At 44.7% G+C, this 20,004-nt stretch overlaps 1 protein-coding gene across 1 annotated transcript; it reads left to right on the forward strand.

Annotated features, from left to right (window-relative positions):
* The first annotated feature begins 360 nt into the window (after positions 1 to 360).
* Positions 361 to 17,959, forward strand: LOC109885796 (F-box only protein 32). Its single transcript, XM_031811957.1, has 9 exons — positions 361 to 655; positions 2,300 to 2,415; positions 2,564 to 2,613; positions 2,750 to 2,842; positions 7,927 to 8,020; positions 10,396 to 10,580; positions 11,640 to 11,822; positions 13,553 to 13,696; positions 14,787 to 17,959. The coding sequence occupies exons 1-9, from the start codon at positions 543 to 545 to the stop codon at positions 14,874 to 14,876; spliced, it is 1,068 nt and encodes a 355-aa protein (XP_031667817.1). The 5' UTR covers positions 361 to 542; the 3' UTR covers positions 14,877 to 17,959.
* The last annotated feature ends 2,045 nt before the right edge of the window (positions 17,960 to 20,004 follow it).

The raw sequence follows: 20,004 nt of genomic DNA on the forward strand, positions 1-20,004 counted from the left end.
CCCTGCACTCTAGCAGAATCCTGAGAAGAGACTTCATTTTTAACTTCCAGGGATGAGTCAGGGGAATTTTACAGAAACGGATAAGATTATTTTATCTACGTCATCAAGAAAGGCTTGTTGTGTCAAGGTCAAATGAAATGAAATGAAAAAGCTCTGATTCAGCAGTATAAAATATATATAAATACATGTATATAAAATATGTATCTTCCAGCACACGACATTTGCCCCCTAAACCCCCCACTGTGGTTGACAGTATTCCTTCCCTGGGTCGTTTTGCAATAGAGAAGAAGATAAACAAAGCCACGTGTTGCCGCACAGTTTCCAAAAGGGGGAGGAGCTCAAGTGTTGACTTTCCGGATTGTTCACAGGAGAATAAAAAGGGCCGCTGCGCAGTCACAATACTAGACAACACATCAGACACTTTATTGAAGAGCAGACGGGAGACAAAAACAAACCTATATCTTACAACATTTAACGTTCTTCAACATAAAGTCAGAACTATCATTTTCTTTCGGCGTTGTTGATTTTTAATTTTGTCGAGAATGCCTTTTCTAGGACAGGATTGGCGGTCCCCGGGTCAGAGCTGGGTTAAAACTGAAGAAGGATGGAAAAACTATTCTTTAGACGACAAAAACAGCAATGACTCAGACGTGAGGTCAGTATCGGAAACTGAGTTTATTTTTTGTTGTGTGGGGGCTTCCTGATAGATTTTGTCTTGAGCAGCATCGACACCAGCTAGTGACATCGAGAACAACTGAAGTGCGCCATCAAGTTATCCAAGGAGTTTTCCCATGAAATGCTCTGAGAGCGATAGAGAGAGAGACACTTTTATTTATCATCTAGTTCACTTGCGTTGGCCATGTTAACACATGTTTCCCATACCAATAAATCCCCTTCAATTGAGAGATTGCGGCAGGGGGACAGAGAAGGAGAAAAAATATATTCATATTGACAATTTGACATCCAGTCTACCTCTAAAATAAGTGATAAATAGATAAGCGATAGAAACCTAATGTGACATTACTCACAATACGGTATTTGCTCTTGCTGTTAAACTACACGGCTAAGCAGGAGACGGCTATTGTTGTTGTTGTGTGTTTTGAGCCTGTGTTCCTACTCGTTATTCATTGTGCTATAAATAACTACTGTGCAAGTGATGGGATTAGACGACGTCTGTTGGAATTACAGTGGATCCTGACTCCAGGCAGTTTGAAGCCAACTATAATCCTACCTGTTTGGAAAACCATAGTATCATCTCAAATGAGCCATTTTTAAAAACATTTCATACATCTCAACAATGTTTTTGTTTTGTTTTAAAGTGCATAAATTTCGCTTTTTGTACACCAGATGTGTAACTGGGTGTATGGTCAGTCTTCCAGCTATTGCTAAACTGGATGTATGGTCTGTCTTCCAGCTATTGCTAACAGGATGTATGGTCTCTTTTCCAGCTATTGCTAACAGGATGTATGGTCAGTCTTCCAGCTATTGCTAAACTGGATGTATGGTCTGTCTTCCAGCTATTGCTAACAGGATGTATTGTCTCTTTTCCAGCTATTGCTAACAGGATGTATGGTCTGTCTTCCAGCTATTGCTAACAGGATGTATGGTCTCTTTTCCAGCTATTGCTAACAGGATGTATGGTCTGTCTTCCAGCTATTGCTAACAGGATGTATGGGCTCTTTTCCAGCTATTGCTAACAGGATGTATGGGCTCTTTTCCAGCTATTGCTAACAGGATGTATGGTCTGTCTTCCAGCTATGGCTAACAGGATGTATGGTCTGTCTTCCAGCTATGGCTAACAGGATGTATTGTCTGTCTTCCAGCTATGGCTAACAGGATGTATGGTCTGTCTTCCGGCTATGGCTAACAGGATGTATGGTCTGTCTTCCAGCTATGGCTAACAGGATGTATGGTCTGTCTTCCAGCTATGGCTAACGGGATGTATGGTCTGTCTTCCGGCTATGGCTAACGGGATGTATGGTCTGTCTTCCGGCTATGGCTAACAGGATGTATGGTCTGTCTTCCGGCTATGGCTAACAGGATGTATGGTCTGTCTTCCAGCTATTGCTAACGGGATGTATGGTCTGTCTTCCGGCTATGGCTAACGGGATGTATGGTCTGTCTTCCGGCTATGGCTAACGGGATGTATGGTCTGTCTTCCGGCTATGGCTAACAGGATGTATGGTCTGTCTTCCAGCTGTTGCTAACAGGATGTATGGTCTGTCTTCCAGCTATGGCTAACAGGATGTATGGTATGTCTTCCAGCTATGGCTAACAGGATGTATGGTCTGTCTTCCAGCTATTGTAAAACGGAGGACGAATGCTTCCAGGAGAATCTGCGGTTGTCTGTTACATACGACATGGCAGCCAAGAAGAGAAGGAAAGACTGCATGAACAACAACGCAAAAATTCCCTGTAAGTTTAACCTACAGTATTACAGTACCGGCCAATGACATCATAAAGACATTTTACACAGGAAATTGTCGTCTCCACGGTGATGCTAGGTTCTTTTTTTATTTTTTTTATGAACGTCCTCAATAACACACTCTCCTTTTTCCTACAGATTTCCACAAAGAGAAATGGATTTACGTTCACAAAGGAAGCACTAAAGAGGTAAGGAAAGGAAGGAAGGAAAGGAAAGGAAGGACTGTCTCTTTATTACCATAGTCATTCTAAACATAAACAGTTACTGTATACCCTGTTGCCCCGTGAACCAGACACTAATACCCGATCATCCTAATTATCCCAGCGTCATGGTTACTGCACTCTGGGAGAAGCTTTCAACCGGCTGGACTTCTGCAGCGCCATCAAGGACAACCGGAGGTTCAACTATGTCGTACGGGTGGGTTGACTTCTCCCTTCTACTTCTGTGTTAAATCATCATGAAGGGATTACTATGAGATGGACAATAAAGTTATGTTCCCATCGGGGGATTCCTATGAGATTGGAATATAACTTTATTGTCCATCTGAGGATTCCCATGAGACGGGAACATAACTTTATTGTCCATCTGACGATTCCCATGAGATGGGAACATAACTTTATTGTCCATCTGAGGATGTGAATTGTCCTTCGGCGTCACCTTAGGAAAATTACAAATATGACATTGTGCATTCATACTAATGTGTTGTTGAACATTACCGGGTGTTACCACAGAGAGTAGGAGGAGTTTAAAGGGTGTTACCACAGAGAGTAGGAGGAGTTTAAAGGGTGTTACCACAGAGAGTAGGAGGAGTTTAAAGGGTGTTACCACAGAGAGGAGGAGGAGTTTAAAGGGTGTTACCACAGAGAGTAGGAGGAGTTTAAATGGTGTTACCACAGAGAGTAGGAGGAGTTTTAACCTTTTAAAGGGTTAACCTCAGACACAGTACTGAGGGGTGTATAAAGGGTTAACCTCAGACACAGTACTGAGGGGTGTTTAAAGGGTTAACCTCAGACACAGTACTGAGGGGTGTTTAAAGGGCTGTGTTATGTTCTGGGGGTGTAGGTCTCTCTGCTCGCTCTCTTCTCTTCCTTGCTTCACCTCTCTCTCTGCTGTCTCGCTTTCTCTCTGCTGTCGCTCTGCTGTCTCGCTGTCTCTCTGCTGTCTCTCTGCTGTGTCTCTCTCTCTGCTGTGTGCTGTGTCTCTCTCTCTCTGCTGTGTCTCTCTCTCTGCTGTGTCTCTCTCTGCTGTGTCTCTCTTTCTCTCTGCTGTCGCTCTGCTGTCTCTCTTTCTCTCTGCTGTCTCTTTCTCTCTGCTGTCTCTCTGCTGTCTCTTTCTCTCTGCTGTCTCTCTGCTGTCTCTCTGCTGTCTCTCTCTCTCTGCTGTCTCTCTCTCTGCTGTCTCTCTCTCTCTGCTGTCTCTCTCTCTCTGCTGTCTCTCTGCTGTCTCTCTGCTGTCTCTCTCTCTCTGCTGTCTCTCTCTCTCTGCTGTCTCTCTCTCTGCTGTCTCTCTCTCTCTGCTGTCTCTTTCTCTCTGCTGTCTCTCTGCTGTCTCTCTCTCTCTGCTGTCTCTCTCTCTCTCTGCTGTCTCTCTCTCTCTGCTGTCGCTCTGCTGTCTCTCTCTCTCTGCTGTCTCTCTCTCTGCTGTCTCTCTCTCTCTCTGCTGTCTCTCTCTCTCTGCTGTCGCTCTGCTGTCTCTTTCTCTCTGCTGTCTCTGCTGTCTCTCTCTCTCTGCTGTCGCTCTGCTGTCTCTCTCTCTCTGCTGTCGCTCTGCTGTCTCTCTTTCTCTCTGCTGTCGCTCTGCTGTCTCTTTCTCTCTGCTGTCTCTGCTGTCTCTTTCTCTCTGCTGTGTCTCTTTCTCTCTGCTGTGTCTCTTTCTCTCTGCTGTGTCTCTTTCTCTCTGCTGTGTCTCTCTCTCTCTCTGCTGTCTCTCTCTCTCTGCTGTCTCTCTGTCTCTGCTGTCTCTCTCTCTGGGCCTTATCACTTCTCTCCAGACAAGAGGCTCTTTGGAGATATTCTCTTAACTCACAGCGGCCTGTGAGGGAGCGAGAGAGAGACTCTGTGAGGGAGAGAGCGATACGGTGTGTTTTTGGTGGTCTGCTTTGAACACCTCTCTCTCTCTCTGTTGATTTAAAAGAGAACTAGATTATTCTGAACAGTAAGTACAGACGATCATCAGAATAATATCTTAGGTAACGGTAGTAGGGGCCTATATATATATATATATATATATATGAGTTCTTAACATATATATATATTGGTCTAGGATGTGCTGTTCAGGTTAGTGTGCTGCTGCATGCTATTAGTGAGGTTCTCGTTTACCACCGATCAGGTTTACCACCGATCAGGTTTACCACAGATCAGGTTTACCACCGATCAGGTTTACCACTGCGTCCCAAATGCCACCGTATTCCCTATATAATGTAGTGCACTACTTTTTAAGCCGGGCCCATAGGGTGACACAACAACGATCATGGAAACACAGCTACGTGTTGATCTATTAGGCAATACTCTCTGGGTTAGTGGAAATGGAGACCGACAAAACCTATGTTGACGTTTAGTTAGTGTAGAGTGGAGGCTATAAGTACACACATATACACACAATGTCCTGACCTACTGCTGCCATTCCTCCACGCACAGACACTTGTTGGGGCTGTGAAGAGGGGGGGGGGGGGGAAGAGGCACACTGACACTTGAGGGAGGTTGAGGGGAGGGTAAAGCCTTCCGCATGCTTCAGTTTGGCTGGCGATATAGCCAAACTCAATAAAAGACCTTCGCTTGAAAAACGAGAAAAATGCGTCCATTTTGAGATGCTGTAGCCATGATACACTTCCTAAAAATAGTCTGAATTAATCGCAGATCAATAAATCATTAATTATTATGCTATTTGTTTTATTTTGCCTCCTTTTTTTTTCCTCAATTATGATCTTGTCTCATCGCTGCAACTCCCCTACGTGCTCGGGAGGCGAAGGTCGAGTCATGCGTCCTCTGAAACGTGACCCGCCAAAACCGCACTTCACAAACACCCCGCCCGCTTAACCCGGGAAGCCAGCCGCACCAATGTGTCGGAGGAAACACCGTTCAACTGCCGTCCGAGTCAGCCTGCAGGCGCCCGGCCCACCACAAGGAGACGCTAGAGCGCCATGAGCCAAGTAAAGCCCCTTCCCCTAACCCCGGACGACGCTGTGCCAATTGTGCGCCGCCCAATGGTACTCCCGATCACGACCGGTTGTGACACCGCCTGGGAACGAACCCGGGTCTATAGTGACGCCTTAAACCACTGCGCCACTCGGGATCCGCCCCCAATCTGTCATTCATTATTACCGAGCAGATCTTAGTTGTACAAACAAAGATGTTTGTTTTAATATTTTTCAAGTGGGGAAAAAAATGTGCATGAAAACGATTTTGATATTTTTGTCGAATGAAAACAAACCCTTCAACTGAAGAACTCTTACTGTTGACCAATCACTGGCGAAGGGGTGGAGACTGAGGCTCCCGGACTGAGGCTCCCGGACTGAGGCTCCCGGACTGAGGCTCCCGGACTGAGGCTCCCGGACTGAGGCTCCCGGACTGAGGCTCCCGGACTGAGGCTCCCGGACTGAGGCTCCCGGACTGAGGCTTGCCTTGAGACAAAATGTTCTGCACTAACAACCACAAAAAAATAACTTCACCGAACAACAGAAACACCACTGAATGTGGTCATTATATACAGTATATTATTCATGTATTTATATGCGTAAACTGTTTGGGATGGGAAGCATGTGGACGCCTTAAGGGGCTCTTGTGTTCTGTTTGGGGGGGGGGGGGGGGCTGACAATGGTCACATGTCCTGTCCAGAGTTGTGTAAGGACCAGTTTCTCCATGATGTCAGTAGCTGTGTCTGTTGTTGCATGCCACACATGCCACCCCTGTCCTGGCCGTGGTGTACACTGTGTTAGACTAGATGCCGTGGTGTACATTGTGTTGGACTAGAGACACCCTGTCCTGGCCGTGGTGTACACTGTGTTAGACTAGATGCCGTGGTGTACACTGTGTTAGACTAGATGCCGTGGTGTACACTGTGTTAGACTAGAGACAACCTGTCCTGGCCGTGGTGTACACTGTGTTAGACTAGATGCCGTGGTGTACATTGTGTTGGACTAGAGACACCCTGTCCTGGCCGTGGTGTACACTGTGTTAGACTAGATGCCGTGGTGTACACTGTGTTAGACTAGAGATGCCGTGGTGTACACTGTGTTAGACTAGATGCCGTGGTGTACACTGTGTTGGACTAGAGACACCCTGTCCTAGCCAGTGGGAACAGTGTTCTAGTGGCTTCTTTAAAGTGACAGGGATACTGTAGGCATGTAAACACACAGGGGGAGACACACACAGGAGCACGCTCTCAAGCCGCTATAGGATTCATGCATAGATGTTCCCTTTCAAGAATGTGTCTGTGTATCCACTGAGTCATGATGGGGCTAGAGAGTTCTAGCCAGGTGCAGAGTTTCCAAACACCACCTCCGTTCCAACAGTCTGATGATAGAGACCAGGAGACAACTCCTCCGTTCCAACAGTCTGATGATAGAGACCAGGAGACTCCTCCTCCGTTCCAACAGTCTGATGTTAGTTAGAGACCAGGAGACACCTCCTCCGTTCCAACAGTCTGATGATAGTTAGAGACCAGGAGACACCTCCTCCGTTCCAACAGTCTGATGATAGTTAGAGACCTGGAGACACCTCCTCCGTTCCAACAGTCTGATGATAGTTAGAGACCAGGAGACACCTCCTCCGTTCCAACAGTCTGATGATAGTTAGAGACCTGGAGACACCTCCTCCGTTCCAACAGTCTGATGATAGAGACCAGGAGACTCCTCCTCCGTTCCAACAGTCTGATGATAGAGACCAGGAGACACCTCCCCCGTTCCAACAGTCTGATGATAGAGACCTGGAGACACCTCCTCCGTTCCAACAGTCTGATGATAGTTAGAGACCTGGAGACACCTCCTCTGTTCCAACAGTCTGATGATAGTTAGAGACCTGGAGACACCTCCTCCGTTCCAACAGTCTGATGATAGTTAGAGACCAGGAGATTGTTGTTTTGAAAGGAGCTCCGTCTGTCTTTCTACACCTACAGAGAGAAAAACCATAATAAGCAGTCAGTCATGGAAGAACAGCTTGACCAGGGCCCATAGTGCACTGCTTCTGACCAGGGCCCATAGTGCACTGCTTCTGACCAGGGCCCATAGTGCACTGCTTCTGACCAGGGCCCATAGTGCACTGCTTCTGACCAGGGCCCATAGTGCACTGCTTCTGACCAGGGCCCATAGTGCACTGCTTCTGACCAGGGCCCATAGTGCACTGCTTCTGACCAGGGCCCATAGTGCACTGCTTCTGACCAGGGCCCATAGTGCACTGCTTCATACAGTAAGTAATGGAGGAACACAGAGTCTGTGAGTCTGACAGTAAGCCTGCTGATATTTATGTCTGTTTTCTGTCTCTCTCTCTCTCCCTGTCTCTCTCTAGCTGCTGGAGCTCATTGCCAAGTCCCAGCTGCCCTCGCTCAGCGGAGTGGCTCAGAAAAATTACATGAACATCCTGGAGAGAGTGGTGCAGAAAGGTGAGCTCTCTTGTTTGAATCGCAAATCTGGTCTTTCTCCCCCTCTCTTCATTTCTTAATGACTTCCTAGTTTATTATTGTGTACCTCCATACTTCCTCTTATCATGCTCAAGAGACCAGGTCTGGGGAGCACTACGACCTCCATACTTCCTCTAATCATGTCAACAACCAGGTCTGGGGAGCACTACGACCTCCATACTTCCTCTAATCATGTCAACAACCAGGTCTGGGGAGCACTATGACCTCCATACTTCCTCTAATCATGTCAACAACCAGGTCTGGGGAGCATTACGACCTCCATACTTCCTCTAATCATGTCAACAACCAGGTCTGGGGAGCATTACGACCTCCATACTTCCTCTAATCATGTCAACAACCAGGTCTGGGGAGCACTACGACCTCCATACTTCCTCTAATCATGTCAACAACCAGGTCTGGGGAGCACTACGACCTCCATACTTCCTCTAATCATGTCAACAACCAGGTCTGGGGAGCACTACGACCTCCATACTTCCTCTAATCATGTCAACAACCAGGTCTGGGGAGCACTACGACCTCCATACTTCCTCTAATCATGTCAACAACCAGGTCTGGGGAGCATTACGACCTCCATACTTCCTCTAATCATGTCAACAACCAGGTCTGGGGAGCATTACGACCTCCATACTTCCTCTAATCATGTCAACAACCAGGTCTGGGGAGCACTACGACCTCCATACTTCCTCTAATCATGTCAACAACCAGGTCTGGGGAGCACTACGACCTCCATACTTCCTCTAATCATGTCAACAACCAGGTCTGGGGAGCACTATGACCTCCATACTTCCTCTAATCATGTCAACAACCAGGTCTGGGGAGCACTACGACCTCCATACTTCCTCTTATCATGTCAACAACCAGGTCTGGGGAGCACTACGACCTCCATACTTCCTCTTATCATGTCAACAACCAGGTCTGGGGAGCACTACAACCTCCATACTTCCTCTTATCATGTCAACAACCAGGTCTGGGGAGCACTACGACCTCCATACTTCCTCTAATCATGTCAACAACCAGGTCTGGGGAGCACTACGACCTCCATACTTCCTCTAATCATGTCAACAACCAGGTCTGGGGAGCACTACGACCTCCATACTTCCTCTAATCATGTCAACAACCAGGTCTGGGGAGCACTACGACCTCCATACTTCCTCTAATCATGCTCAAGAGACCAGGTCTGGGGAGCACTACGACCTCCATACTTCCTCTTATCATGTCAACAACCTCAACAACCAGGTCTGGGGAGCACTACGACCTCCATACTTCCTCTTATCATGTCAACAACCAGGTCTGGGGAGCATTACGACCTCCATACTTCCTCTAATCATGTCAACAACCAGGTCTGGGGAGCACTACGACCTCCATACTTCCTCTAATCATGCTCAAGAGACCAGGTCTGGGGAGCACTACGACCTCCATACTTCCTCTTATCATGTCAACAACCTCAACAACCAGGTCTGGGGAGCACTACGACCTCCATACTTCCTCTAATCATGCTCATGCTCGTGGAAATGATAGGAGGTGTAATGAATCACTACATAATGGTTCTCAGTGGAAATGATAGGAGGTGTAATGAATCACTACATAATGGTTCTCAGTGGAAATGATAGGAGGTGTAATGAATCACTACATAATGGTTCCCAGTGGAAATGATAGGAGGTGTAATGAATCATGGCCGCTACATAATGGTTCTCTGTGGAAATGATAACAGTCAAATGTTATGAACCCATTGGTAGATCTAGAATGGCTGGTGTAAATGACACTACCAAGGAACACCATGTGAATTAACTGCTCAGGGTGGTGTAAATAGCACTACCAAGGAACACCATGTGAATTAACTGCTCAGGGTGGTGTAAATAGCACTACCAAGGGAACACCATGTGAATTAACTGCTCAGGGTGGTGTAAATGGCACTACCAAGGGAACACCATGTGTATTAACTGCACTGGGTGGTGTAAATAGCACTACCAAGGGAACACCATGTGTATTAACTGCACTGGGTGGTGTAAATAGCACTACCAAGGGAACACCATGTGTATTAACTGCACTGGGTGGTGTAAATAGCACCTCCAAGGGAATACCATGTGTATTAACTGCACTGGGTGGTGTAAATAGCACTACCAAGGGAACACCATGTGTATTAACTGCTCTGGGTGGTGTAAATAGCACTACCAAGGGAACACCATGTGTATTAACTGCACTGACACGATGTGTCCTTTTTTAAAATGAAATAACACATTTATAATACAAAGTTTAGAAGTACTAATGAAATCTACTTCCATTTTGTCTTCCTGAGAGTTGCTGAAAAATGTTTCTCTTGTCCTCTCCCTCCACAGTCCTCGGTGATCAGCAGAATGTTCGGCCCATCAAGGAGCTCCTTCAGACCCTGTACGTGTCTCTGTGTGGTCTGGTGCAGGATATGGGGAAGTCTGTTCTGGTGGGCAACATCAACTGTTGGGTTCATCGCATGGAGAACATCCTGCAGTGGCAACAACAGCTGGACAACATTCAGATCAACAGGGTGAGTAGGACAGGCACAGCTAGTTAGTTAGCTAGTTAGCATGGAGAACATTCTACAGTGGCAATAACAGATAGACAACATTCAGATCAACAGGATGAGTAGGACAGGCACAGCTAGTTAGCTAGTTAGTTAGCTAGTTAGCATGGAGAACATCCTGAAGTGGCAACAACAGCTGGACAATATTCAGATCAACAGGGTTGAGCCCCCAAACGTTTACAGGATCATAAGGAATCTGTCAAGGAAATGAAAGACTATATTAGAATGGAGGAAGGCCACTCTGGTCCTGGGATCCTGCAGGCATCTCTACGTTTCTGGATTTACCTTCGTTGTTTTAGACCTGTGAGACCAGCTAGTTGGAATTCAGCCAATCACTGATACCCCCAGGACTAATTCAGCCAATCACTGATACCCCCAGGACTAATTCAGCCAATCACTGATACCCCCAGGACTAATTCAGCCAATCACTGATACCCCCAGGACTAATTCAGCCAATCACTGATACCCCCAGGACTAATTCAGCCAATCACTGATACCCCCAGGACTAATTCAGCCAATCACTGATACCCCCAGGACTAATTCAGCCAATCACTGATACCCCCAGGACTAATTCAGCCAATCACTGATACTCCCAGGACTAGAGATGCTTTAATAAGAATGGATATAAGGAATATATTGTTGCTGAAGGTAGAAAAGGAAGCCGAACCAAAAGCTTCCACCTTATGTGGCAGGGTAGCCTAGTGGTTAGAGTGTAGAGGTGGCAGGTAGCCTAGTGGTTAGAGTGTAGAGGGGGCAGGGTGGCCTAGTGGTTAGAGTGTAGAGGTGGTAGGGGAGCCTAGTGGTTAGAGTGTAGAGGTGGCAGGGTAGCCTAGTGGTTAGAGTGTAGAGGCGGCAGGGTAGCCTAGTGGTTAGAGTGTAGAGGTGGCAGTGTAGCCTAGTGGTTAGAGCGTTGGACTAGTAACCGGAAGGTTGCAAGTTCAAACCCCCGAGCTGACAAGGTACAAATCTGTCGTTCTGCCCCTGAACAGGCAGTTAACCCACTGTCCCCCCCCCCCCCTCCAGCCTGTGTCTAAGGGTATGACCCTAACAGAACTGCCTGCCAGCCTGCAGCTGAACATCATGGAGCGTCTGTCAGATGGCAGGGACCTGGTCAGTTTGGGACAGGTGACTCCAGACCTGGGACAACTCACTGAGGACAGGTTGCTGTGGAAGAGGCTCTGCCAGTACCACTTCACTGACAGACAGGTACAGACTTGTATTTATTTATATATATACACACACAGTCTTGTATAACTAACTTTGTCAGTCCCATTTCAAATCTTATTTTCCTTAACCTTAACCCTAAAACTCTAACCCTAGCTCCTTAACCTAATTCTAACCCTAACCCTAGCTCCTAACCCTTAACCCTAAAACCCTAACCCTAGCTCCTAACCCTTAACCCTAAAACCCTAACCCTAGCTCCTAACCCTTAACCCTAAAACTCTAACCCTAGCTCCTAACCCTTAACCCTAAAACTCTAACCCTAGCTCCTAACCCTTAACCCTAAAACCCTAACCCTAGCTCCTAACCCTTAACCCTAAAACTCTAACCCTAGCTCCTATCCCTTAACCCTAAAACTCTAACCCTAGCTCCTAACCCTAAAACTCTAACCCTAGCTCCTAACCCTTAACCCTAAAACTCTAACCCTAGCTCCTATCCCTTAACCCTAAAACTCTAACCCTAGCTCCTAACCCTAAAACTCTAACCCTAGCTCCTAACCCTTAACCCTAAAACTCTAACCCTAGCTCCTAACCCTTAACCCTAAAACTCTAACCCTAGCTCCTAACCCTTAACCCTAAAACCCTAACCCTAGCTCCTAACCCTTAACCCTAGCTCCTATCCCTTAACCCTAAAACTCTAACCCTAGCTCCTAACCCTAAAACTCTAACCCTAGCTCCTAACCCTAAAACTCTAACCCTAGCTCCTAACCCTAAAACTCTAACCCTAGCTCCTAACCCTAAAACTCTAACCCTAGCTCCTAACCCTAAAACTCTAACCCTAGCTCCTAACCCTAAAACTCTAACCCTAGCTCCTAACCCTAAAACTCTAACCCTAGCTCCTAACCCTAAAACTCTAACCCTAGCTCCTAACCCTAAAACTCTAACCCTAGCTCCTAACCCTAAAACTCTAACCCTAGCTCCTAACCCTTAACCCTAAAACTCTAACCCTAGCTCCTAACCCTAAAACTCTAACCCTAGCTCCTAACCCTAAAACTCTAACCCTAGCTCCTAACCCTTAACCCTAAAACTCTAACCCTAGCTCCTAACCCTTAACCCTAAAACTCTAACCCTTAACCCTAAAACTCTAACCCTAGCTCCTAACCCTAAACCTAATTCTAACCCTAGCTCCTAACCCTTAACCCTAAAACTCTAACCCTAGCTCCTAACCCTAAACCTAATTCTAACCCTAGCTCCTAACCCTAAAACTCTAACCCTAGCTCCTAACCCTTAACCCTAAAACTCTAACCCTAGCTCCTAACCCTAAAACTCTAACCCTAGCTCCTAACCCTAAAACTCTAACCCTAGCTCCTAACCCTTAACCCTAAAACTCTAACCCTAGCTCCTAACCCTTAACCCTAAAACTCTAACCCTTAACCCTAAAACTCTAACCCTAGCTCCTAACCCTAAACCTAATTCTAACCCTAGCTCCTAACCCTTAACCCTAAAACTCTAACCCTAGCTCCTAACCCTAAACCTAATTCTAACCCTAGCTCCTAACCCTTAACCCTAAAACTCTAACCCTAGCTCCTAACCCTTAACCCTAAAACTCTAACCCTAGCTCCTAACCCTAAACCTAATTCTAACCCTTAACCCTAAAACTGAATGCTTCTCTTTTTGTGTGTTTTATTTTGTTGCAGTGCAGATATCAAAAGCTGCAAGCATTCGGAGTTAAACATGACTAAAGGTTGTGTGTGTGTGGGTGTGTTCTCTGTGCAGATCCGTAAGCGTCTGATGGTGTCAGACAAGGGCCAGTTGGAGTGGAAGAAGATGTACTTTAAGCTGTGTCGCTGCTACCCTGTCAGAGAGCAATACAGTGAAACCCTGCAGTTCTGCACACACTGCCACATCCTCTTCTGGAAGGTAGTGTTGGGAACACTTCAACATCTCTCATTCCATCATCTCTGTCTCTCTCTCTGTGTCACACACTGCCACATCCTCTTCTGGAAGGTAGTGTTGGGAACACTTCAACATCTCTCATTCCATCATCTCTGTCTCTCTCTCTGTCACACACTGCCACATCCTCTTCTGGAAGGTAGTGTTGGGAACACTTCAACATCTCTCATTCCATCATCTCTGTCTCTCTCTCTGTGTCACACACTGCCACATCCTCTTCTGGAAGGTAGTGTTGGGAACACTTCAACATCTCTCATTCCATCATCTCTGTCTCTCTCTCTGTCACACACTGCCACATCCTCTTCTGGAAGGTAGTGTTGGGAACACTTCAACATCTCTCATTCCATCATCTCTGTCTCTCTCTCTCTGTCACACACTGCCACATCCTCTTCTGGAAGGTAGTGTTGGGAACACTTCAACATCTCTCATTCCAACATCTCTCTCTCTCTGTGTCACACACTGCCACATCCTCTTCTGGAAGGTAGCGTTGGGAACACTTCAACATCTCTCATTCCATCATCACTCTCTCTCTGTGTTACACACTGCCACATCCTCTTCTGGAAGGTAGTGTTGGGAACACTTCAACATCTCTCATTCCAACATCACTCTCTCTGTCTCTCTCTCTGTGTCACACACTGCCACATCCTCTTCTCGAAGGTAGTGTTGGGAACACTTCAACATCTCTCATTCCAACATCACTCTCTTTGTCTCTCTCTGTGTCACACACTGCCACATCCTCTTCTGGAAGGTAGTGTTGGGAACACTTCATCTCTCATTCCAACATCACTCTCTTTGTCTCTCTCTGTGTCACACACTGCCACATCCTCTTCTGGAAGGTAGTGTTGGGAACACTTCATCTCTCATTCCAACATCACTCTCTCTGTCTCTCTGTGTGTGTCTCTCTCTCTGTGTGTCTCTCTCTGTGTGTGTGTCTCTGTGTCTCTCTCTCTATTCAAAAACAAGTGACACTTATTACATAGTAATTAGACAGTTATTTCTGTTACTTTAGAATTAATTTACTGTACTAAATTCTCTCTCTCCCTCTGTGTGGTTTCAGGATACAAACCACCCTTGCACAGCCAACAACACAGAGAGCTGCTGTAAGCCTGTTTCACCACAAGGCTTTATCAACCTCTTCAAGTTCTGAGAGCCACACGGAGCCTGAGTGCCTTTTGTACATACAGTACAGAACTGTTTTTATAGTGCGATCAAATGGATTCAGTGGAAGCAGTGGGGAAATGATGCAATCGAATTCTTGGTTTCTGGAGAGCTGAGGATTCTGGGAGCTGGAGTTCTATAGCTGAGAACAAGTGAACTTGACAAACTGATCAAAGAGATGGTGGAACAAGAAGAGGGGGGGATGAGGTGGAACAGAGTACTCTGAAGTTTATTAAATAAGTTTGGTCCTTTTTAAAATGTAAATTCAAATGAAGTGCACTTCTCTTCCTGAGTGCAGTTACTGCACGGCTCCCATAACAGCATACTAAAGTTGAAACATTTTCCAGAAAGGAAATCATTTGCAAAAGTGAATTTGTTTAGTTTTAAATAGGGCTGTCAAACGATTCAAATAATTAATAGAGTTAATAGCATTAGTAGTATTTTATTTTATTAAATTTGGCCCTAAAAAAAAATATATATATATATATATATATATATTTTAAAAAGCATTGCATTGAGATATAGGCATACTATGTTTGGATTGTAAAGGAAAGAGACAAAATCATCTGTATGAATGTTTTTTAATGGCATTTTAAACTATAAACGGCACAAAAGTCACTGCGAACATAGATGTTAACGCTCCCAATGTTTCAGTAGGCCTCTACTCCCTCTTATCAATGTTCTTGAAGTTTAACACTTCCTCATTTGCCACACACACTCACATCCTGAAAGCTTCAGGCATTCCAAATGAGTGTTCTGCCAATTTCTGATTGGAGTGTTGACTATAAGGAAAATAGAACCGTATCCATGGAGACAAAGAGCTTTTTAAACCTGTCCAATGTTAATTAACCTGTCCAATTAACAACCGATCAGACAGGTCTGAGGTCATGTCAAATATAATACAACTATTAGATCTAGCCTAGGATACTGATCTATGTTCTTCAACATCAACTAGTCACAAGCTGCTACTAGAATTGGGATACTTTTCTGAACGTAACCTGAGAACTAAAACAGTAACGTTAGGCAAATGGAATGGATTTACTGTTTTTGTGGGAAGTTAGCTAGCTAGTTGATTCAAGATGCAATCAGGCATGGCATTGTAAACATTTTAGTTTGGTTAGCTAGCTAGCGTTAGCATAACTAAGCTAACCGCTTTTGTACACATTATATTTTTGCTGTTCTCTAAAGAAACGCCTGGGAATGTGTTTATGGTTGAACTTCATGTCAGTTTTCCTAAGCTATGCGCGTCGTGCACCACAAGAGCCCGACAGCGCTACTGAGACCGAGGTCACACTGACTGAGGTGACCAGGCACAGAGCGTGTTGTGTGTTGCGCTTAAAACGGCCCGTGCGGAAACAAGCCCTCAAAAGGGTCCGTGTGAAAACGAGCGCTCAGAAGGTTCCGTGTGATGAAGAAATGGAGACTAACGGTGTCCAATTTTTGTTTTTACTGAATTACAAATGTCACGCGTTATTTAACGAGTTAACTTTGACAGCCCTAGTTTTAAAACAAAATGGCTTTCATTTTCTAAAAGGGAAAAAGGTAGGGGAATATATTAACTGATTTGAAGTTTGTAAGTAGTTTGGCTCAATTTCAAGGACAAAAACATTTTCAACGTTTTTTAGTATTAGATTTTTTGGGTAATCTGGGAAAAGGTGAGAGAATCCGGCTTTAGCTTTGGCATGGGGGGGGGGGGGGGGGGGCAGGGACACATTTTGGGAGAATGTAAATTTTTTTTACTAAGGTGTTTTTCACCAAAGTTGACTGTTATGATATTCTTTTGATATGTTGACTGCATATCATTTTCTAAAAACAACCCCATCCCCCTTTTTTTCACTTTTATATATTTGATATTTACAGATGTTTTTTGTATTTTGCTTGTGTGTAGTCACTAGCTGCCAATGCTTTACCAACCATATTACAAAGACACTGAATAATAATAATAATAATAGCTATGGTGGTGTGCCCAAGAGCAGCTGGTTAAGAACAAAAGTGGGATGTTTTCAGATTCTTGTGTTTTTAACTTTTTAATCTAGGAGACATTTATTTACAAGAAGAACTTGACATGGTACTGAAGGAGCAGCTTTGAAAACCAATATATTTTAAAAGCTTGAAGGACTTCTTTTTATTTAATAATTCATAACTTGTTTATTTATGGCTTCCTGCATGATGATGCTTTTTTAAAAATACCCAGATGTTTTTCTAAATGATTTGTGTGTCTGACATATTGAATAACCTGTGTTGGTGGGTAGAGGAAGCATGATGGAACTGCCTGTGTTGATGGGTAGAGGAAGCATGATGGAACAGCCTGTGTTGATGGGTAGAGGAAGCATGATGGAACAGCCTGTGTTGATGGGTAGAGGAAGCATGATGGAACAGCCTGTGTTGATGGGTAGAGGAAGCATGATGGAACAGCCTGTATTGGTGGGTAGAGGAAGCATGATGGAACAGCCTGTATTGGTGGGTAGAGGAAGCATGATGGAACAGCCTGTGTTGGTGGGTAGAGGAAGCATGATGGAACAGCCTGTGTTGGTGGGTAGAGGAAGCATGATGGAACAGCCTGTGTTGGTGGGTAGAGGAAGCATGATGGAACAGCCTGTGTTGATTGGTAGAGGAAGCATGATGGAACAGCCTGTGTTGGTGGGTAGAGGAAGCATGATGGAACAGCCTGTGTTGATTGGTAGAGGAAGCATGATGGAACAGCCTGTGTTGATGGGTAGAGGAAGCATGATGGAACAGCCTGTGTTGATGGGTAGAGGAAGCATGATGGAACAGCCTGTGTTGATGGGTAGAGGAAGCATGATGGAACAGCCTGTGTTGATGGGTAGAGGAAGCATGATGGAACAGCCTGTTGGGCGGTGCAATCTTGACTCCGGTCTGCGTCCCAAATGGGACCCTACCCCCCCTCCCTATATAGTGCACTATATGAGCCCTGGTCACACGTACTAGTATTCCATTTGGGACGTAGTCTCAGACCCCTATTCACACTGCCTAGGCAGTAGAGTAATGTCCAATACATGCAGTGTTTATGTCCATGTTTCTGTCCAATAAATAAACTGAAAATACTTCTGATTTTTGTTGTTTTTGTTTTAGCTGTCTCCCCCTCATGAATATTCAGTCATTTGTCCTGTGTTTTAGCTGTCTCTCTCCCTCATGAATATTCAGTCATTTGTCCTGTGTTTTAGCTGTCTCTCTCCCTCATGAATATTCAGTCATTTGTCCTGTGTTTTAGCTGTCTCTCTCCCTCATGAATATTCAGTCATTTGTCCTGTGTTTTAGCTGTCTCTCCCCCTCATGAATATTCAGTCATTTGTCCTGTGTTTTAGCTGTCTCTCCCCCTCATGAATATTCAGTCATTTGTCCTGTGTTTTAGCTGTCTCCCTCATGAATATTCAGTCATTTGTCCTGTGTTTTAGCTGTCTCTCTCCCTCATGAATATTCAGTCATTTGTCCTGCGTTATTGGAATAGGAATTAAATGTAGTAATGAATATGTTCTTCTATTCTAGCTGTGATCGAGGTTTGTTTTATTTAACTAAATCAAATCAAATCAAATTTATTTGTCACATACATACGGTTAGCAGATGTTAATGCGAGTGTAGCGAAATGCTTGTGCTTCTAGTTCCGACAATGCAGTAATAACCAACAAGTAATCTAACTAACAATTCCAAAACTACTGTCTTATACACAGTGTAAGGGGATAAGGAATATGTACAAAGATATATGAATGAGTGATGGTACAGAGCAGCATAGGCAAGATACAGTAGATGATATCGAGTACAGTATATACATATGAGATGAGTATGTAAACAAAGTGGCATAGTTAAAGTGGCTAGTGATACATGTATTACATAAGGATGCAGTCGATGATATAGAGTACAGTATATACATATGCATATGAGATGAATAATGTAGGGTAAGTAACATTATATAAGGTAGCATTGTTTAAAGTGGCTAGTGATATATTTACATCATTTCCCATCAATTCCCATTATTAAAGTGGCTGGAGTAGAGTCAGTGTCGTTGACAGTGTGTTGGCAGTAGCCACTCAATGTTAGTGATGGCTGTTTAACAGTCTGATGGCCTTGAGATAGAAGCTGTTTTTCAGTCTCTCAGTCCCAGCTTTGATGCACCTGTACTGACCTCGCCTTCTGGATGACAGCGGGGTGAACAGGCAGTGGCTCGGGTGGTTGATGTCCTTGATGATCTTTATGGCCTTCCTGTAGCATCGGGTGGTGTAGGTGTCCTGGAGGGCAGGTAGTTTGCCCCCGGTGATGCGTTGTGCAGACCTCACTAACCTCTGGAGAGCCTTACGGTTGACGATGATCTCAAGTTGCAACCCGTGTCATACAGTTCTGGTATTATGAGAATTATGATCCAAAACATTTTGTTTGTTGTCCAGCATTCTGTCAGTCCATAGCTCAATTACGCCATCAACTGACCACTTGGTTTTACTGCAGCGTGATCTTCTGTCCTATTGGCCGGTCAGTGATGGTGCTGCAGACTAGTCCTCTATTCATTGGCCAGTGACTGTTGACTAAATAGGCCATATTTGCATATTTCCAAGTAATTTGCATGTATGTAAAGAGAGAGTAACTAGTCCACAGCAGGTTTCAAATCAAAATCTAATTTTATTTGTCACATGTGCCAAACACAACATGTGAAATGTTCACTTTACAAGCCATTAACCCACAATGCAATTTAAAGAACAATAAGTGTTACGAAAGTATTTACTAAAATGAACTGAAGTAAAAACTAAATAAATAAAAAATAAGAATCCATTTTCACAATGTTATAACAAAAATAAATATATTTCTAACATTCAATTAAATCAACTGTGATAATTCAAGTATATGAAGACGCTATAAATAAACCAGTCAGTAAAGTGTCTTTAGTTGGCCATTGGACTCTGGTCTAAAGTAGTGCACTACATAGGGAATAGGGCCCTGGTTTAAAGTAGTGCACTATGTAGGGAATAGGGCTCTGGTCTAAAGTAGTGCACTACATAGGGAATAGGGCCCTGGTCTAATGTAGTGCACTATGTAGGGAATAGGATGCCATTTTAGACATTAGTTTAAACATAGGTCCAGTGTTGTTAATGACAGCAGCGACTACCAAT

This window comes from Oncorhynchus kisutch, unplaced genomic scaffold (assembly GCF_002021735.2).
Source record: "Oncorhynchus kisutch isolate 150728-3 unplaced genomic scaffold, Okis_V2 Okis02a-Okis13b_hom, whole genome shotgun sequence".
In the NCBI taxonomy this organism is placed as follows: Eukaryota; Metazoa; Chordata; class Actinopteri; order Salmoniformes; family Salmonidae; genus Oncorhynchus; species Oncorhynchus kisutch.